Below are 21,770 nucleotides of genomic sequence, written 5' to 3' on the forward strand. Positions count from 1 at the left end.
TTTTTTTTCCCTTTCTTTCTTTCTTTCTTTCTTTTTCAGAGAGGCTCCTGGACAGACTGCAGCCTGATCACTGCACGTAGCGTTTGCAAACACACTACAATAATTTTACTCTCTGTTCCAATCTGTTCAGGCCTGCTGGATGTGCCAACCACACCCCATCTTCATCTCTGGGAAGAGGAACGCACAAATGCTCGTACAGCGCACCGTCGTACTCATCATAAAGCAGCTTTTTTTTTTTTTTTTTTTTTTTTTCTCGCTAGTGGCTTGGCAGTATCACTTTTCCTTGCACACGCACGCATGGACACACTCACACGGTGTGTGAATGTGTGTGTGTGTGTGCGTGCATGATGCTCCCAGCAGCCCACACCGATACGGCGCACGCCTTTTGGCCGTGCGTAAAATGGGAAATCACCGCGGAGTTGAAGGTAGATGTGTAAAACTGAGGGTTGGGGTGCAGTCCTCCATTGATGAAAATGAATGGGTGAAATATATACGAGGCTATGATTCATCCTTCCATCTCCTTCCCCCTCTGTCACACCCCATCCTCGGACCAGCACCTGTAAAGGATCCTGACCCTGTTTCAGGCCATCGTCACCCACCGTGGCCGCTTATTGATTTGATTTGGGGAAGAAAAAGCTGTAAATCTCATGATAGTTTCGCGTCTCGCATCTTTATTACGGCTGTAGAGGCGCAAAAAATGTATGAGGTTGTATGAGATTACCTCTAACCTCTATTTTTTTTTTTCTTAAGCTATGCCTTATGACTTGAGAAACAGTTTTTTTTAAGTGTTGGCCTTACTTCAGCATCTCTTGTTCTTTCTCTTCCTCTTTCTTCTGCCGAGCCATCACGTCCATGATGATCTTGCGCTCCTCCTCGGTGAGGTGGCTAAGGTCCGGCAGATCCGGCATGGACGGCGGCACGGTGGGTGGGCGAGGGCCGCCCTGGGGCCCCACCGAGGCGGACATCTTTTCGACCACCACCACCACCCCACCTCCACCACCACCTCCTCCTGGTTCTCCTCGGCGTGTCGTTTCGGCTAACAGGTTCCCGAGGCGCACCTCACGACGTGTTCCCCGGGCGGAGTAGCAGCGGCAGCCGCGGCTTAGGCGAGCAGCCGCTCATGGTTGCAGGCACCTCTAGTTGTGCTTTTGTGTTGCGCCCCCTCTGGGTGTTTCCCCCCACCTCCCCGGTCTTTACTCCTTCACGGCGAGCCCATCTCCGTATTTCTTTTTCTTTTCTTTTTCTTTCTTTTTTAGTCTCTCCTCACGCTCGCGTTTCGAATCTCTTCGTCAGGCCTGCGGCGTGTCTCTTCCCTCTTCCCCACCCCGGACTGATGCTTGGACGTTGGGGCGGTGAAGGCGGAGTCCTCGGTGCCTCTCCGCTGCCTCCCTGGGAATGGAGCCCTCCTTCCTCCCTCTCTGGTGTTTTTTTTTTTTTTTTTTTTTTTTGCAGAGGAGCGTCTAATCATGTGAGGACTGGCTCGTCACTGTCATGATCTGAAAGCTTGTACACGCCACATCCCGGCGTTTTTATTTAAAAGCAGTCCCACTCCATATGAATACGCAAATCGTGTATAAATCTAACATTTCTTTCCTCCTCTCGCGATACTTTGTACCGCTTTATTGGCTCAATTAAAAAAAAAAATGAATACAGTCAGTTTAAAATATCAAGTGCAGAAGAGTTTCAGCACCATGGACAGCAGTTCAACTGACGTTCACTTCTCTGCAAAGTTTTAAATATGGATTTATTTTCTAAAATGTCATGCTTTTGTGTAAACCAAACAACTTTTTGCTGTTGAATTTGAACGATGTCAATCATAAATGTTTTTTTTTTTCAAGTGAGCCTGTCCGTTGAGTTAGAGAGCAGAAATGAATGTTCTGTTTTCTTAATTATGCTTTTTTTTTAATGAAATCTGTGAGGCTTTTAATAAACAGCTGTCTTTATACTAGAATTAAATCACACTGAAGGGTCCTATAGTTTTTAATTAGGCAGCTTCTGATGGCACTGCATTGAATGTTGTTTTTGGGCTACTTAAGTGAAAGAGAACTAAATGCAAATGTAAACCTGGGAAATTCAACATTTTCATAGTTTTATTTGTGAAACATTTTTCTAACCAATATGGCTGTGCAAGGCTGAAAACGCATGCTGCACCTAACGTGGCGGTGGCAACATTAGTGCTTGTTCTTCAACACTGACATGGCATCTGTTCAGAGTTTATGGAAAGCTGGATCAAGCTAAACAGTGTAATACAAGACAGTCATCTTGAATCCAAAAGACCTGGGACTGCGGCAGGACAGGGCAGAGATCATTAACAAGCTACAATTGACAGGTTTAGATCAAAGCATGTTAACGTGTCAGCATGGCCCAGTCAAAGTCTACATTTAAGCCTAATTGAGAATATGAGGCAAACCTCGACGATTGATATTTATAGGTGTGCATTTATTCAGTTACAATTACTTAAGTGACCTTTTGGCGAAAACTTAGCTTTAAGATTAGTTTTATTTCAATGTGCCATTTACTTTACTTGAATAACACTGCTATAAAGTATTGCTACTCTCACTTAAGCAAAATATATATATATAAAATAATAATGCTCTGTTAGCTCTGTATTTAAATGGTGAGGAGGAATACAAATAAATCAATCATCTTTTTACGTATTAACACTGATTTACCTTTTCACAGTTATATACTAGTTGAGCTACAAGATAAAATCCCAGTATAATATGTAAGAAAAAGTGTGAATAATTCACAGACCCAAAACGTTTTGCAACACCATATATTTTGTATCATCCAAAGTGACTTGGATCAAAAATGGCTATTGTCTTATTAAATCTGCTCTATTCTATTCTATTCTATTCTATTCTATTCTATTCTATTCTATTGTGGCCTTCATGTATTAGTCTAATACGTGTGTTAAATTAGAACTTCCACTCATACGATTTAGTTTCACACCCCTCCTGTCCTGTCTTAAATTCATCCTCATAGTTGCCTCTTTCCACGCTGCTTTACATTCACAACCAGACTCCCGGGCTTCACCGATCTGGACCTGGCACCGGTTTCTCCCGGATGACGTAATGCCGAGAGCGTGGCTGCCACCGTCCAGCAGATGGCATCAAACCTGACTGCTGCTGCTGCTGCTGCTGCCTCCGTCAGCCGACGTCACCGAGGAGGTGACTGTACCGCGGTGGCGTCAGCTTCCCGTGGTGCAGGATTTTGTCATCATTTAGGTCGTGACTGGGGAACAAAAAGCTCCAAATGACAGATTCGTGCTACAGAGGCGTGCTTCGTGGAGACGTCCCTAGAGGTCTATGGCAACCCGATTTACACTAAAATAGTGAGGCAGGATCTTCTTAACGGAGAGACACTCATAATTCGGATTTCAGCCATTCAGAATGTCAGTCGTCTACTCTAAAACCATATATTTCCGGTTATGCTTGCGCATACAAGTTGAAAGATATGTAAGATTACTAACCTTCCAAAACGTAATGATAACGATCTACAAAGATACTTTTAACATAAGGGGCCTACATTTAACATAAAACATGTGGAATAAAATCAGTGCTTTATATGTAGATAAATCATAGTTTTGCTTGTAATCGTTCAGTTATCTGCAATATCTGGAGAAAATTGACGGAATATAAAAGACAATAAAAATGGACAAATTTATGCTATTCATATCTAAGATATTTTATTTTTTATTTTATTTTTTACAAAGAAAGAACGTGTTTTTTTTGTTGTTTTTACTCTTCTACAAATTTATTGCAACACAGATAATTTATCTCCCCCTGCCCTATCTGTCTCTTTCTTTCTTTCTCTTTAAGAATAATAATCTGAAGATTTTTGTTAGACCTACTGCCAACAAAAGACACCCACTCAATTATAAGCAAATTACATTTAAGTCCATCTAAACATAATCAACATAAAATACACTGAACTAAACTTTGTTAAATTATTAAGAATTTATATGACTATAGCTATTACTTCTGAAATGGTTATGTATTTATTTAGAAAAGAGTTGATGAAAATAGCAACACAACCTTCAAAGATAAGAACCAGAGACACGTATGTGAAGGAAATGGAATATTATGTAACATTTCCATCTCTAATTTTCAAAAGTAAAACATTTTTGTTTTACCTGTAGGATGCATGCACGTTCTAGTACAATTACAAGAAAGCTTTGATTGAAAAAAAATAAATAATGAAACAATTTAAAAAATTGCTTCAGCAACATGCCTTTTTAATAAGCCAAATGTTGTAAAAAAAATTATGTAACAAAATTAAACTATTTCATTTTAGAAATTTATGAAAAAAAGAATGAGTGAAAATACATAATAAAAATGATCGTGAATATACTGACATCTAGTGGACATTTTAAAACAGTGCATATTGTGGATTAAAGTAGCAACAAGGGAGAGATACTCAGAAAGTTGATTAAAGATTAAGCAAATCTCTTGACAAGAATCATAAACTTTTAAAATAAAATAAAAAATCTCATATGAAAAGGCATTTCCAAACTTTCTTTTGGTAAATGTTTGCTAACTTTAATTATCAGATCAGAGGTAAAAAATAAATAAATAAATAAAATAAAAAAGTAAAATAAAAGGACCAAAACTGAGAACTTAGTAAAGAGAGTAGTACTTGACTTTATGTCAAATCTCTGTTTCTCATATGTTAATTACTTTGCCTACTTTTTTTTTCTTTAAATGATCAAATATTATTCAGTTAAATGACATTCAACATTCAAATAACATTAAACATTCAACTGGAGTGTGCCACTCCAGTTGAATGAAAGGAAAAATACCTTTTTAATAGAATACTGACATGAAAATTCTTAGATGAGAATGTCTGACAGACAGGGCAAAATGTACTAACTTAAATATACAAAAGCCCAAATAGACTAAAAAAAGGTTTCTGTTTGTATCATTAAGACACTTGTTGACTGCTGCCTGATTTTCCCCATGGTTTAACTTTATACTGTCTTAACGTTTGATCAATCTTATCATTTCTTCTTTAGTCGGTGAGAGCTGGAGTTCTTGTCTTGTGACATTTCAGTAGTGGTCGCAGTACCGTGTAATAATCCTTACTTTTACATTACCCTCTCCTTTCCTGTATCTACATAGTTCACCTACATTTTATTCATCATTCCTGAATACACCCCTTGGTTTTTAATTTATTACACCTGATGCTTTTGTGGTCACAGGTTAATGGTTTTCATTTGTCCACCTGTTATTTGTTATCTATTACTTGGTCTGTTTATTCTCCTGTCATTTGGTAGAAGATATTAATTGTTCTTTTGGCTCAATGATCAGGGCAGCTAAACTCTCTGTGACTTTCCTTCAACCTGTATCTTATTGTCATGTAAACAAAATTGCTTCATTTATTATTTATTCATCTCACCGTGTGTGTTTGCAATAGAAAAATTACTGAGAACACAATAATGTTTTCTGCCAATCTTCTTTATTGTCATTAGAAATGGAAATTAAACAAGATAAAGACACACACAACTTTTCAGAATAAAAAAAAAAAAAAAAAACAGATACAACTCTCAGAGGGAGTGAGAGTTGATCAGAAACACTTGAACCCCAGCAGGAATCTGGACAGTGGTTCCCTTTAAAACAGTGATACCAGTTGCTTTAGCAATATGTCACTTGAGAGTGTACAATATGCCATATGCAGCACCTTTAACATTTTTAAATATTAGAAATAAGAAATACATTTTTTCATGACCTTTCACACTCAAAGTGACAGCATCTTATAAGCCAACAACAACACAGAAGGGGATCGAATATTCGTTTTCCTAAATCTAGCTAAAATCTTTTGCACTTGTTTGTTTTTAACATTATAGGATTGACTTTATTCCTTCAGGTGCTACACCTGGAATAGGATTTTTTTTTTTTTTCTGATGTAGCTTATAGTGTTACTGCTTATGTGTTCTGGCTTTCTAAGCACAGAATTTTCAAAGCAATTCTAGCTTTAAAGTCTTCCAGTCTTTAAGTCAGAATAAATAATGTGACAAAAAAAATCGAAACATCTAAACTACACAAAGCTCTGGAAGGTAAATATTTATACTTTCTGTGTTTTTCGGAGACTTAAATACAAAAGACACTGCTTCTTGATTGTTTTTTTTGGCTCAGTTTTACTTGGAGATGACTGCGGTGTCTACGTCTTCTGTACGTGACACCACTTTTCCGTCCACAAGCTCTTCAATCACCACTTTTGTCCTCTTGGTAATGACCGGTTTATCTGTGGAAGACATTGATAATAAAAAAAACTATTACTTTTACCTTGCGTGGATGATAACATATATCTCTTGCAATATCTGTCATACAGCTATGAAATTACTAAACTGCAACATAGGCAAACGTGTTTCCTCACTGCTGGACAATGAATCTGAATAACTAAGAACTGTGGTGTTCAAGATGTGCTGCATTTATGCAAAGATGTGTGAAGCTTCTGATTAAAAGAATGTGAAAAATTTTGTTTGCTGGCAAATTAAATCGTTTTGCAATTAATTATTGCAATATCTTAAGAAATCAGATGGCAAAACAATGTTGGAGAGATCATCACAAAGCGCTGATCTCCATCTCCCCTGACTTTAGTCTCGACACAAGTTACACAACTTAAAAGTCAGTGCAACCAAATATGGCAAAAATATATGTAAAAGAAAAGGAAAAAAGATTTAAAGAGATGGAAAAATTAAGTAAATAAAAAATATATTAAATCCATTTTGCTATTTGGCAAATAGTAAATATTTAGCGGTCCTATACATACATCCATAACTGGAAAAGTTAAGCTTGACATTGCAAAAGATGTAAATATAAATTTAAGCAAAACATTGCCTTGCAGCAAACTTACGTTCTTCTTTTACTTCTTGTTTCACTTCTTTTTTCACTTCCACAACTATATTTTTCCTGGAAGAAAGACAACAGTTAGTTTTTTTGTTCATACGGTCTGAAACAGACATTATGTCAGTTGCATGGTAAAGCAAAGTAAGTGCTCGGTTATTTTCACTCAGGAGTCGTGTTAATCTAACATAATCCTTTACACCATTATGTGAAAGTACAGCTTAAACCTGTGTCCTATGCTACAGACCGTTTCAAACATTTCTACTGCCTTTGATAAATTTTTTCTTACTGCACATCCTCCCCATCCAGCAGTCTTCGGTACTCTGCTATCTCCATCTCCAGTCTGGTTTTAATGTCCAGCAGGGTTTGGTATTCTGAGGCCTGTCGCTCGATGTCCATCTTCATATTGGTGATCTCGGCCTCCAGGCTGTTCACCATTTCTTGATGTTGGCGCAGCTTAAGGCTGTAGCGGCTCTCTGTCTCATGCAGCTCGCCCTCCAAGCTATCTTTCTGCTCAGAAGAACAAGCAAGTTATTTTAGTGCTTACTCAGGGCTAACTGCTTGTTTTTTGGGCATTGCTTATAAAGCCTGAGGTAGTTACACATGGTAACGGACATGTTAAATGATTTATGATTGAATTGTTCATGTTACTTCAACTAGTGTAGTGGATTACCATTGAAAGCTGGGACTGTAGCTCTATCTGCATACTCTGAAGCCTCCTCTTCAGGTCGCTGATCTCACTTCGGGAGACCTCGATAGTCTCTGTGCTGCTTTCCATCTTCTGGCTGAGCTCGTCAAACTGAAACATATCAAGATTGACGTAAAACAACTCGAAATACTCTCCAAACCTTCTCTTAAATTTGAGCATGAAATGAATACGAAGCTAGTCGCGTTCTGTCCGACTTTCCCCACCTTGACCTTGTACCAGGCTTCCATCTCACGGCGGTTCTTCTCCACAACGCTCTCATACTGAGATCGCATCTCTTCCATGACCTTGGACAGGTCCTCCTGGGGTTTGGCATCAACCTCAACGTTCACAGAGCTGGATTGCATGCTACTGCGCAGGCCTTCCATTTCCTAAAAAAGGGACAACACAATTAAAGATGAAGAACAGCAGAACATAAAACCCCAGAGAGAAGCGAGTTTTGGAGAGGTGCTAATGTCTTAGATTGAAAAAAAAATAATAAAATAATTTATAAACATTGTGAATAATGTGGGGACATTCACTGGATCTTCTTTGTTCTTTCAATGATGACTGGTGTTTAAAAATGATTTGTTAGCATGGGTAATGTGAGACTTGCAGTTATCAGACGAGCTTGCTTGAGTCATTCTTGGTAGCCTCAGGGTTGACGGCTTTTCAAAGGTGCGTCAATTTTGGCTCAACAGTCAGTCTCGAAAAGTTTTGTTTGTAAAAAAATATATATATATTACATTTGCTTTCAGATCTATACTTGTCTCATGGGAAATTGTTTGAGTTAATATTTTTCTTTCTTTTTTGCCTAAAGCTTCTCTGACAAACGACTGAATTGTGCCTCAATTAATTGTTCCTAATTTCAATGTTTTAAATTGTACATTTGTACATTTACCTGAATGTATTGCTGGTAGCCTGGGGGGCATATTTGTATATATGAGAAATGGATCAGTTAACAGTAGCAAGTTATACAGAGTTCTTTTTTTTAAGTGATGCTCTCAAAAATCATTACAGTCCTATCGTTTAGCCCTTTTTACTGTAGTATAAGAAATAATTTTGTAGTTCTAGATTAACTAATGAGCCGGATGCCTTTTAATATCTTAATTTCCCAAACTGTGTTATGTCTAATTTATGTCTAATTTCATGCCAATTCAGATTAACAATCTATAGCCGACATAGCATTTTCTCAACAGCAAAAATATATATTTTATTATATCATTGAAAATATTGTTTCAGGTAGTAGATAGTATTGTTTGCATCACTCAATTAGTAGGTTCAAAAATATTTGTATTATATTTTGTTTTCAGTAAACAAGGACTTTGCATGAAGCCATTTTAGGCAGGTATAGGATTCCATATACCTGGTTTCTGAAGAAAACAAGTTTGATGAATAGGCAGAGGTCTCATAAACCTCTACCTCATGGGATTATCGGATTAAAAGTCCTTTTCATGCAATGCCAGGTAAAGTGTCTTGATGACAAGACACTTTATCTGGCCTTGTTTGCCTATTCAAACAAGTTTGATGAATAGGCAGAGGTCTCATAAACCTCTACCTCATGGGATTATTGGATTAAAAGTCATTTTCATGCAATGCCAGATAAAGTGTCTTGATGAATGTGTTCTAGAAACCATAAAGTAACATAATATTTCCTTCTGCCCCTCCTGTTGCTCTGCACTGATGGTCAGCTGACTGAAAGACTCTCATGGTCGTCTTTCCCACTTACAATAAAGACATAATATTTTATCATGAAACATAAAACATTAGTGGGGTGGAAAGAATACTAATACTAATGAAATACTAATGTCTTTAATGTTTGAGCAACCAACGGCTTGTCTGTTAAGCAACAGACTGCAGGCTAGCAGAGCAGATAGCCACTATTTAATCTGCTAAAATCGGTTTGTTGTTCTGGTGTTACTCTGGAACAAGCAGAGTGGCAAAACAGTATGCATATGCTGCACAATGTGCACTTGAAAGCTCCTTCTAAATTTAGTGGTTGTTTATTCTAAAGTCTGGTCAAGGTCTATCAATGGGACAAAAAAAACAAACAAAAAAAAAACATCAAAGCTCTGTATGTGGCATTATTTTAGCAATAAAATACCTTCTTGATGTTTTTGAGGTTTAAATTTTCCCATATTTCCCAATTTCCCAAGATATTAAGTTAATTTAGTTGTATTCTGTTTAAATGTCAACAATGTCATGGTGTTTTAGTCAAGGACATACTGTGAGAATGTCCTTGTTTCCCATGCCTGTTGGCTAAGCTGAATCATTGGTCATTACAGATCTGTTGTCAGTATCTCACCTCTTTATGGTTCTTCTTCATAAAGATCAGCTCTTCCTTCAGACTCTCCAGCTGCAACTCCAAGTCGGTCCGAGTCATGGTCAAGTCGTCGAAGACTCTGCGCAGGCCAGAGATGTCCGTCTCCACTGACATGCGCAGTGCCAACTCGTTCTCAAACCTGTGAAGAGAGAGGTTTGTGTTGCTGTAACTGCTTAACAGCATCAGTGAACAAACAAAAAAAAGTGCAACCAAACTGGTTCCACCTGTTTTCCAAGTTTGCTTACTGGTACGAGGCTGCAAAAATGTCCGGTTGATCTGACTCAACCGTGTGAATGCTCAACATCATTAGTAAATATATGGAAAATAAATTATTTTCACTTACTTCACTTTGAAGTCCTCTGTTGCCAGCTTGGTGTTGTCGATCTGCAGCATCAACTCGCAGTTTGATAGCGTGGCGACTCTTATCTGGAAAAAACCCCCATCATGCAGATGTGTTAGTGATTGCGTCAGCTTACTTTGAATTTTCACTGGAGTGCGTCCTAAATTGGACGTTCGTTTATTCTCAAAAGAGTGTGGGAAAAACAAATTCCTTCACAGTTGCTTCAAGCTCCAACATGTAAATAAATTCAAGTTGTTCTTGATTTTGCCTGGAAAAATCCCACACCTGGGGGATGCTGTTGAAAAACGTCTACGTGTCATCATGCAGGATGTTACCCAGTCAGGGTGCATTCTGGTGGGGACTAGACTTAAAGAAGAAAGATTTTCAAGAAAGCTAATTGTAGAAAAAAAACAACTAAAAATGAATATTTTATAGCAGTCTACCAGAGCATAGGCTATTTATGACATTTTTAGATGTAGTAGGGGCATCACCAAAGGGGGTACAAAAGGGGTTGTGACCACTCCAATAATAGGCAATGGGCCACCAATATTTTAAGGGACTAATAAAGGTTTCATTATTTATTTTATGGAGAAAAATTAAAAAATTAAGAATAGATAATAAACACAAATAAAGTAATAAAAAATTGCTGGCTCACTCTGAGCTTTTAATTCACTGGGTTTTGTTTCGAAACAATATGTACCTATTCCACAACAATAGCCCCACCTTTTACTTCACCTCCATCGTTGCACATGACAGCAAGCTTTAAGCCTGTGCTCCACGCCTCCTTTATTGTTATAACACTTTTGTTTTATAGCAATAAAACAAAACCGCCACGTCATGCAGGGACATGCATGACGTAGTTACTATAACATCGGGATGAAGGAATGAAATGATGTAGTGTATATGAAAGACACTTAAGCTAAGTTTGTTGTATTTTTTAAAAAAATGTGGATTAAGGCTAAAAACATTGAAGATAATGCGTGCTTATGACTTTTTTGTAATTTGCATTTACAAAACAACAACAACAAAAAAAAACATGCGTGGGAGCTATTCCAAATCCGGCCATGCCTAAATGTTTTTAAATATTTTTCTACGAATATGAATTTTGGGCATCAACGTTCCTTATTATTATTATTATTATTATTATTATTATTATTATTATTATTAATCGTAGTAATATTATTTTATGTGTAATAAAACTTCCAACATTCTGCTGTGGTTTATAGACTTCATTTGTCAGGTTTATAAGTTTCAAAGTTTACCTTGTTGCGCAGGTCCTCGATGATTGCCTCGTACTTGCTGTAGTCCCTGACGGCGGGGGTCTTGGTTTTGTACCATTCCCGGATCTGAGTCTCCAGCTGAAGGTTGGCAGACTCCAGCGAGCGCACTTTCTCCAGGTAGGAGGCCAGCCGGTCGTTCAGGTTCTGCATCGTCGCCTTCTCGTTGGTGGTGACGCTCAGGTTGTTGCCGAGCGCCTGCGTCAGGTCAAAGCCAGAGCCCAGACCGTTGGAAGCGTACGACACGCGGACGTTCCTGCCTCCGGCCCCGCCGTACACGCTGGTACCGCGAGAGACTCTCTTGGAGGAGCTCATGGAGTAGAGTGACATGGAGGAGGACAATCCTGAGCGCGAGGTGGACATGGCTGCTGGTGTTTCTACGGGTCTGTAGAGCGTCTCTGAGGCGGTGTGGAGGAACCGGTGCTGAGGCAGCGCGGACGATGGATTTTATAAGCCTCCTCCGGTGGGAGCGGCCGACAGGTAGGTGGAAAGATGCTACCATTCCAGGTGTGACCACCTGGGCGTGGCGTGGCGCGGCGGAATTCACGTTAATTCCCAGTCAGGTAACGGCTGTCATTCCACATTACAGTTCAGGAAACATTAAAAAAAGGTGTGAGACATATTTTATCTCTTTGAACGTCCCCTGCAATTACTTCTGATTAATACAACTTTAAAAAGAAGGAATTCCTCAGTGTGATTAATTTTTCGGGCCGTTTTACCGCAACGTCTAACTAAAATCATTTATTAAGAAGACATCACTTTCCGCACAACTAACTTATTAATAGATAAAATAAAGCTGAGGTGGGGTTACAAAAAAAGAAAAAGAAAGAAAAGTACTGAGAAACTTCCCTTTTGCTGCTTCCATAGCCAGTTCACTGGTTTGAGCCATACAATTGTGGGTCAAAACAATGTCAGTATGGAGAGACAATGACTAGAAGCAAAAGTTGGTGCTCATCAATTAAGGGTTATAAGTAGACCTTAAAGAGATCAGAAAATTCAGACCTCCTCACTCTCTTGCTCAACCTCCCTTACATTACATTTTGTATGTTTGGCACCATCATCTGACTGATTCAAGTATCTGCTTTGTACCACAGTCATAATATATGTCATGCTTTTAAATATGTTGTTGCCTGGACTGGCATTTTAGAGTCAAATGTGACATCTGTTGACAGCTGAAGCTTGCCTAAATTGGGACTTGTAAAAAACACACTGAGTCCAACAGAGTGTTAGAAAAAAGAAAGTAAACTAAAATTAAGCACTGGCTTTCTCTCAGGTTTCTTTCTCCAAGTCTTCCTGATTGTGGACCTTGAAAAGTCAGTTGTAAACAATGTATGAGGGATTGCTTTTTATTTTGAAGTTACCTAGGAGTCCTGTTGAACCTCCCTTCTGCCACACCACTGACTGATCTTTGTTAGTTGAGCACTTCCTGGAGCCAACAATGGAGCTGAATTTCCTGCATTTGTTCCTAATTTGTCTGCATGTTGGGACACAAACCTTTTATAGATTAATTTATGACTTTCCATTTTGGTGGATAACAACAGTTCTCTCTTTGTAAAACTGTTCAAAATCTTATTTGCATGCACATTAACATTTACAAAATGTATTTTTGCTCTTATAAAACATCTGATGACACACCGTAATCTTTGTGTTTGTCTTCTTTTTTCTTTTTCCTTTTCTCTGTCTATGCAGAAAGAGATTTAGTGTGCCTATGTATGCCAGATCACTCCCAGTGGGCAACTACAGACTGACATGAGGTGGTTAATTATGACATGCAGCTGCTTTGTGTAAACAAGTGGCTAACTCAGCTGTTGACTGAAATGCAACATCCATTCAGATCTGATACAATGAGAGTAGATATAATTAATCTTCCAATTCTGGCTTACACTTGTTTCACTAGTGCTTGAAGAATCTATGGAGCAAAGGATTATTTACCTAAAAGGATCTGATGTAAATGTAAAAAAAAAAATCTTACAGTGAATTACTTAAGATAATTTTTTTCATTGAGTGGTCTTTTGCCTTAGGCTCCAGCTGTTAATGAAGCTGTTGTGGAGGAGTACTTCTGTACTCAAGTATGTGCTCTTATCTCAATATTTAATGCTACAGTATGTAAAAAAAAAAATATATATATATATATATATATATATATATACGTGTGTGTGTATGTGTGTGTGTGTTTAAACTACCTCTATGACGTAACAGTATAAATAAGACAAATAATCTGTGAAAATGCACTGCTCCCGGTCAGAAACAACCAATCAGAGTCAGGAGGAAAGCCTTAGCTCTGTCAATCAACCTTGGGTATGCGCTGCTCATTGTACTAATATGGCAGAAACAACTTATTTAGAAAAATTCTTAATAAGTTAAGTTTTCCAACTTATTAAGAGTTGAAAAACTCAACTTATTAGGCTGCTACTGCTAGTTGTGGAGGAACTAGCAGTAGCGGCCAGAGAGCCAAGAGGAGGGGTGAGTAGTCCATTCATGAAAGTGATTAACAGCGCTAAGACTTTCCTTTTGGCTTACTGCCCGACTTACTGCCGGCAATGTGGACCAGACTCTGACACCGGTCATAGAGGGACCTGACAGCCCGTATCAAAGGGCCCGGTACCCCATACTCCCGGAGAACCCCCTACAAGGCCCCCTTGTAGGGGGCCTTGTAGACCGTGTCGAAGGCGTTCGACACGGTCGAACGCCTTCTCCAAGTCCACAAAACACATGTAGACCGGTAGGGTGAATTCCCATGCCCCCTCCAGGACCCTGCTGAAGGTGTAGAGCTGGTCCAGTGTTCCATGACCAGGACGAAAACCACACTGCTCTTCCTGAATCCAAGGTTCGACTACCCGACGGACCCTCCTCTCCAGGACCCCTGAATAGACCTTACCAGGGAAGCTTAAGAGTGTCACCCCCCTGTAATTGGAGCACACCCTCCGGTCCCCCTTTTTGAACAGGGGGACCACCACCTCAGCCTGCCAATCCAGGGGAACTGCCCCTGATGTCCATGCGATATTACAGAGTCGCGTGAGCCAACACAACCCTACAACATCCAGAGCCTTAAGGATCTCCGGACGGATCTCATCCACCCCCGGGGCCCTGCCACCGAGGAGCTTTTAGACCACCTCGGCAACCTCGTCAGAAGTTAGCATTTACTCCTAAATAAACAGAAGCTATAAGGAGCAAACCGTTTTTTTTTTCTCTTTTTTTTTTTTCTTTTTTTCCCTAGCAGCTGTCCAAAGAGTTTCTATTTACGTTATGAGAATTCCTCAGATCTCAAATTGGCTCTGATGGAACATGTTTTCCGTCAAAGCTGGTGAGATTTTCTGAAGCATATCAACCACAGATCATGTTCTCATTGCAAGATGCATGAAGTGTGACAGTTCCAGGTGACTGACAGGATTTATTTTGGGGACAATTAACTCCTGTTATTAAATCAATTTTTGTTTTTCTACTGTTTGATGTGTTTTTCCTGTGAAGTGCTTGTTCAGGTTCCAAATAAAAAATGAAAGGAGATAACCTGCAGAGCAACACGAGTTCAAACCATTGCAGAGCAACACTGCAGCTTGCTGTCAACAACAAAAAAGCCTAAGTTTTGAATCTTCTTTAAGGAGACGATGTGGGGAACAGCAAGGATGAGGATGATAGATTATAACACTTAGCTTGGGCCAACTTACATTTTGTGTTAGCATTCAACAGTGCATCTTTAAATGTTGTGCAATTCTGGCAAATGGAGATATTGTCTTTCAGCTCAGTGCAGTTGCTGACCTCTTTGATTTTTTGCTTATCTTGTGATTTCTTGTTTGCTGGGTACACCTTTTATTATTGTTTTTGCTCTTTGGTTAGGTTTTTTTTTTTTTTTTGATGCAGTCATGTTTGTTGAAAAGTAAAGGGTTTGCTCTTAAAGGTATTCCTTCCCATTTAGTCTTCAAAGTTATTTACACTTTCCCACATTACTCTGCTCAGCACAGGGCTCTTCTTTAATGATAGCCTCTGGGAGCTGTTTCAGTCTTTTCGTTTACAGGGTTTTCATGTATCTAATTGATCTGAATGGTTTTATGTCTCAGCCTCTTGATAAGGAGGCTACAAATGATTGAGTTGTCTCACTCTGGCACAATTAATCTGAGCTGACGTGTTTTGAAGTATGTGCCCTGCCTATTTCTGTGTAACTCTAAATGGCATCTGAACTCACCACTCCCAGATTAATTGTTTTGTAAGACACACGCAACTGATTATGACAACACTAATTGTTTTTTTGCACTCAGATGCTGTGAAGCTGTGGAAAAACGAGATAACTGGGGCTTTAGTGTAATGTTAAGGTTTTATCCTTTCCGCTCAACTTTCTCCATTTATCTCTTTTGTAATATTGAGTGTGTGTATATTATTTAATAAAGAGGGCCTTCACAACATTGACATTGTTGTGTAATGATTTTTAAGCTCTTTGTTCTCAGGCTTTCAGGAGTACTACCTGCCTGCATGCATGAGAAACTTTTTGAAATATTTTTTTAGTTGTGGGTTGTCTTTGTTTCTACAAACTGAAATGTGCGGAATGGTGCGTGGCAGGTAGTTCACCACATAATTGTCTGTCTCCCCTTGAATGGCCAGTGTTTGATTTGAAGGTGCGGCAGGTTTGATTGATAGAAACAAAATGGACAATAAGAATAACTATGTTGTCATTCTGGTTCTGTCTGCCTTAACAGTGTCTCGAACCAGGTGACTCAAATTTTCTTCCAGACGATCGTTAGAACTCCTGCCTTGGAACGACACCTGTATCCGTGTCAGGATTATAAGGGGAAACAAATCCCGACATCTAGTCATTCAGTTTGCCTTCAGGGTTTTTTTTTTTCCCAAACGCTTCCCTATTTTTTTCACCTGTAAAACTTTTTTTTGCTTTCACAACGTGCCAAACGACATGATGAAACATGCAAAAGTCTTACAGGTTATGCTGATAACACTTGTACCCTTTGATTTAGGACAAAGGTTTCCTTAAAATTAAGCAAAGATCCAAAACCATTAAGAAGACAGCTGCAGCTGAAAAGAACACTCCTCTCTCATAAATCATGCAAATCAGTGAAAAGAGACATTGAAGGAAGTACAAAGACATCTCTGATTTGACAAATTGTTATTTCTTAAGTCGCTTATCAGCTTCTTGGTTCAAGAACAAAGAATATTAAAATATAACTTAAGAGCATATTTTTTTCTATATAGTAAAATCATTACTATATAGAAAGCTTTCAGTTTTAACACAGATGCTGAGTTACACTGACAGGCTTCTTTTTTAAATAGAGTAGACCTTGCTAGTCAAAGGCTTTACCCCCTTTTTGCCTTCAGAGCTTTATGGCATTGAATCAACAAGGTTTTCAGAAACATTTCTCAGAGATCTTGGTCTATACTCACATGACAACATCACATTTTAGTTGGAGATTTACTGTCTGCACATCCATAATCCAAATCTTCTGTTCCATCACAACACAAAGGAGATCTATTGGGTTGATATCTGGGGACTGTTAAGACCCCAGATAGAGTAAACGTATTGCTATGCTCAGGAAACCAGGTTATTTGAATTTAGTGGCATGGTGCGTTATCTTTCTATAAGCTACCAGAAGATGGGTACATCATACAGTGGGTTGTATTCACACAATGCTCAACTAGCAAAGGACCCAAAGCGTGCCAAGAAAATACCCACACACTGTCATATCACCATCGGCTTGAAGAGTTGGTAGAAGGACTTCTGAAGCTGAAAGTATAAGACCTGTCTGCAGACCACAAGTGCACTTGTCTAAACTTCAGTTTCCTGTTTTTAACTAACTGGAGGCACCAGTTCTCCTGCTGCCATAGTCGATCTGACCCAGGTTCGAGAGAAGTTGAAAAACAAAGTCATTACATTGAATGGGGGCTTTCTACATAAACAAAATATTCACACCCTAAAGAGACTTACCCATAAATCTGTCTGGCTTGACGTTTGTGACATCTTTTCCACAACTACAAGAAACTGTTTTCTAAAAGACAAAAAAGGATCCTTCAGTCTTTTGCTTGAACAATGTTGAATTGTTTTTGTGTAAATATGCATGTTTAGCTTTGGTTTGCTTGCCAGAAAGCTGTTAAATGGTAACGTAAATTTATTTTCTCCCGAAAAAAAAACAACATTTCCATGCTCACATCTCTAAGGTGACAGAGAGAGGTGACAGCCATCAAGATATGTGGCAGTTGTTCTTTTAATTCTTTCCATTTGTATCTCTTTTTCTTGTGATTTTCACCACGTTTTTTGTTTAAGTTTAGTCAAATTCTTTCTAACGCTATTTGCTTGCACTCTGTGGGGCTATGGTAAACAGAATCTTTGAGTCTTTTGCAGTTTTCTTTTAGAAGATGCTTGCAGCAGTTGTGAAGTCAGTACAACTACTCACAATGCAGAATAAGGAGATTTTTTTTTCTCTCGAATGTAATTCTTAAAAACTTCGCACTTTCTGTGAGCCTGCTTTGAAAATTGACACTTCATTTTCCATCTGTATTTTTACTGTATATTTGTTATGCAAAAACATACCCTACGAGATTGTATCTCTAAGCTTGTTTGTGTTGTGACTCACTGCATTACATTACAGCAAGAATGAACAGCAAACAAAGATGACAAAGATGGGGGCTGAACTACAGACAGTTTGGAGACATTGTTGTAACCTGCCTCAGTCTCAGGAAGTGGTTGCAAACAGAGCTTCCTCACCCAATAGTTTCATGATGACGCTCATTAGAGTTGTTGAGTCAAAAGGTCATAAAACGCAATTTCAGTCTGTGCAACTCTAGATGTACTAGAGCAGGTCAGCAGATAACTTTAATTTAGATATTTGTGATTAACAAACATACTTTCAATTAGATTCATGGTTTGTTTTTAAGATGTTGGACGTGATGTAAAAGCCCGTTAGATCTGACCTTTAACATAAATTTACCTAACCTTTAAAAACTGCTGCTGGACCTTTAGAGTTGACATTTTGATAGCCTACATATACACCCTGTGATGTGAATATTTATTGAAGAGCAATGCTTGAAGAATCTCATCCATCTATACATGTCAACATTTCTCCTATATGCATGACTTTAATTTACTAATTTAGAAATTCAGGACAGACGTTTAAATAATCCATAATTAGTGAACTTTAAATATTAGAAATATTAGAATTAGAATTAGAATTCAATGAATGTAAATGATCTCTTTATTAAGTAGTATCCTTAAATGTCACAAAATAAACCTGCAAATTTCTTCTCTGTTTTGGCTGGGCTAAAGGGATGTCATCAATCTGCTGCAGCAGCAGTGTGTAGAGCAGTGCTGCCTGATGATGCACAAATAATTTGGTGCAGATCTGATGATGTATCCGTGAGATATAACTGTAAAAAATGTCAAGGGTCGCAGTGGAGTCAAATTTCAAGGTAATCCAAATTGTCCATTTAAAGGTTGACAAAGATCTTTTAGATCCAGTTTGATGCAAATCGGATCATGCATGTGTGTTTTAGAACCAACCGTACACAAAATAAATGGTTCTGGAATTGGCCACTTTGCCACGCTCACATGCTCCATTCAACAGTCACTGTTCAGTGTATGATTCAGCATCACCTGTGTCATCAGACACGGCTTGAAAATTGTAAGTGTGAATATGTAAAAGGAGGAAATCCATCAACAGGATATGTGACTTCATGTTATGAGTAGGTGGGGCTAAAGTGATGCCACCGAATGACCATGTAAATGTGTTAAGAGCTGGTCTGTAATGACACACAAACAGTTTGATCCAGCTCTGGCCTTGTGTGTGGACATTATTAGAGGCTTGATGACTTCTACATGATTTGATGCAGCAAAAAGCTTTTGATAACTTTTGATCTTCAGCACCTTAAGATTGTGTTGAGTCATTTTGAAGTCTGTGACTCAAAAGCTGTAGGAGAAGTTCACTCAGACGCAATGTGTGTAAAACAGACAAAATGGCAGTTTTGATCCCAAATGGCCGACTTCCTGTTGGGTTTGGACAAAGGGCTCAAGGGACAATTTTGAAAGTTTTGAGAAGTTATGTGTCTACCAAATTTCATAATCTTGGATCAAAACATGACTCGTTATATTCGTTGTATTAAAAACTAAATAAAAATATACATATATATGTTGTTTTAAATGGTACAGTATAATTAAGCTAGGGTCAGTAAGTCCAGGATGAATGGTTAGATAAATGCCAGCTTTGTATAAACCTGACAATGTGAGAGAGGCTTATTTAACTTAAGCTGACAATCTCTCTTACAACAAAGACCGGTTCAGAGTTCCTAGTAATATAATCTGCTCAATATGTTTGGATTTAGGCTACATAAACTGCAATCCCGATCTTAATTGGTGTGCATTATCACATATTGTCTGGTCAAAAACTTATGAAGTTTGTTTTGTGATTGCTTGAGGCTTTATTCAAGAAGATTTGATGTTTGTCCTTTCAATTCCTTAAATAAAGGACTCTTTGTTTAGAAAGTGGAAACTAAGAGTCCACCCTTCACAGGAACAGAGGAATGCAGAGTTACCTAGAGGTCGGATTCATGAAAGTGCTTGATGTTAAACCCATAGTCTGAGGTTGGCTTGTTTCTTTTCTCTCTCTCTCTCTCTCTCTCTCTTGTACACAGTGTCCACAGCTGCAGCCTCCACCTCTCCTCCTGAAATTTGAATAACAAGTCAGCACCAGCTTGGGACGTCACTTACTAACAAACACGAATGCTATGCATCAGGAGGCATTTCTTGGGTCGCAGAAGGAAGCAACATTACCTTCAGAAACAGGACCTGTGACATTGTTCCTCTTGATGGGCGCAGAAATCATCAGTCTCAGACGATTAACGGGGAGCTGCCTTTGTGTCATCGAGGATTTCGACTAGGCGGCAAATGTTCTTGTCATCTTTGCCAACAAGGAGAAGCCACCTTGCTGAGAGGGCGTGGGAATGTGCTGACAGTAAGCAGACAATCCTGATTCCTGATTGTTTTTTTATGACTTAGCAACGAGTAAAGTCTTCACAATTACTGCCCTGTGGGTTGTCTGCCCGGTATTACACTGGACTAACTCTTTCTCTTATGTGACAACTGATAAGTATAACCTTAACTAACTGGTTTTAAACTCTCCTGAGAAAATTTGCATAATGAATTAACGTCTAGACGGAGACAATATTTGTAAAGTGGTTGTAGCTCTTTGCATCCATAACTCAAACATCCTGCCTTTTATTTGCTCAGTGGAGAAGTTAAATATGCATAGATACAGCAGCTGAATGTTCACAGACACAGCTCTTTGAAGTCAAAGCAGGCGTATACGTTTCACATAAAAAAAAATATGTGCGGACCAGTTCAGACTATTTCAAATTTATTTCAGTGCAAGTGCAGATTCAGATACAAACAAAATGTATGGATGCCATTTAGTTAAATTCTGAATTTCAGTTCAGTTTCAATCTGTCTTCCATTCCATTCTTTCTTCTTAGAAAAATACGCAACCATAATATTATATTTCTACACTGTTGTTGCACAACACCCCTCTTCTCTCTCTACTTCCCCTTCTGAGAGGAGGGAGATGTGCTACCAGCTCTCCATCTAACGGGTGAATTGAGTCTCCTAAATCTGCCGAGATTTACCCTGTCCAGAACTGAAGTAAACTCTGATTAAGCTGGCGTCGAGAAAGACTAGCCTGGTTTCTGACGACCTCCATCCAGATGTCCCACCCTTTTTCACCCTGTGAATTAGCCAGATTGAGCAGCCCGCAATCAGCTAGCTTCACAGAGCACACCTGTTAACGGTAGCTCTTTCTCTTTATTACAACTTGCACTTGTTACTGAACCAGGTAGGTTTTAGTGACTCGGGCGAGTCCCAAGGGTGTTGTTTGGGCTAAAAGCAACCTATAAAACATTTTCCACTTTTTCCTCTCAGAATCAAACTTCATAGCGATTTTACAACCATCAAAGAACTTTAAGGTGACTCATTAACTGAATGTCCACATCTTTTAGATTTTCTTGATGCTAATTATTTTATTAGTAAGGCAATTTTGCAAGGGTCAGTACAGCTTAAATCAGTAACAGAAATAATCAAACAAGTAAAATCAATAATCAATCAATAATCTGGTCTATCTTTCCCTAATGCTGACACTGTGAACTAAAAAAGAAAACTTTGAAAGAGATGAACGGAGTTTGGCATTTTGAACCCCAGAACTGGACTGATGATGAAAAAGGCGTTGCAGCAGCAGGAGGCTCCCAGTACAGGAAGAGTACTGACTTAGAGCGGCAGGTCTCGGGCCTCAGGGTAACTTCCTCATGCGTGTAGCAGTCCTCA

At 38.8% G+C, this 21,770-nt stretch overlaps 3 protein-coding genes across 22 annotated transcripts in view; 1 reads left to right on the top strand and 2 right to left on the bottom strand.

Annotated features, from left to right (window-relative positions):
- The window catches only part of rims1b (regulating synaptic membrane exocytosis 1b), a 76,479-nt gene extending 74,452 nt beyond the window's left edge, over positions 1–2,027 (bottom strand). For 4 of the 18 annotated variants that reach the window (XM_015039633.1, XM_015039638.1, XM_015039632.1 and 1 more), the window contains exon 1: positions 799–1,998. In XM_015039633.1, coding sequence (XP_014895119.1) covers positions 799–965 — 167 coding nt within the window. In that variant the 5' untranslated portion in view covers positions 966–1,998. Of the gene's footprint in view, positions 1–798 lie in introns of all 18 variants that reach the window. The other 14 variants (XM_015039634.1, XM_015039640.1, XM_015039636.1 and 11 more) reach the window with 10 other exon arrangements.
- Positions 2,028–5,435: 3,408 nt separating this feature from the next.
- On the bottom strand, positions 5,436–11,855 carry LOC106951891 (keratin, type I cytoskeletal 13-like). Its single transcript, XM_015039660.1, has 8 exons — positions 11,456–11,855; positions 10,197–10,279; positions 9,836–9,992; positions 7,758–7,922; positions 7,519–7,644; positions 7,135–7,355; positions 6,856–6,911; positions 5,436–6,243 (listed from the first exon to the last, which is right to left on the bottom strand). Exons 1-8 carry the CDS (start codon positions 11,831–11,833, stop codon positions 6,137–6,139), a joined length of 1,293 nt encoding a protein of 430 aa, XP_014895146.1. The 5' UTR covers positions 11,834–11,855; the 3' UTR covers positions 5,436–6,136.
- A 7-nt stretch (positions 11,856–11,862) lies between these two features.
- The window catches only part of krt222 (keratin 222), a 43,446-nt gene continuing 33,538 nt past the window's right edge, over positions 11,863–21,770 (top strand). Inside the window, exons 1-2 of one of the 3 annotated variants that reach the window (XM_015039657.1) lie at positions 11,863–11,950; positions 20,093–20,412. The gene's annotated coding sequence lies outside the window, so the exon portion shown is untranslated. The remainder of the gene's footprint in view (positions 11,951–20,092; positions 20,413–21,770) is intronic. The other 2 variants (XM_015039655.1, XM_015039656.1) reach the window with 2 other exon arrangements.

The sequence above is a fragment of the Poecilia latipinna genome, unplaced genomic scaffold, assembly GCF_001443285.1.
Source record: "Poecilia latipinna isolate Pla-1442-1.1 unplaced genomic scaffold, P_latipinna-1.0 Scaffold478, whole genome shotgun sequence".
NCBI lineage: Eukaryota > Metazoa > Chordata > Actinopteri > Cyprinodontiformes > Poeciliidae > Poecilia > Poecilia latipinna.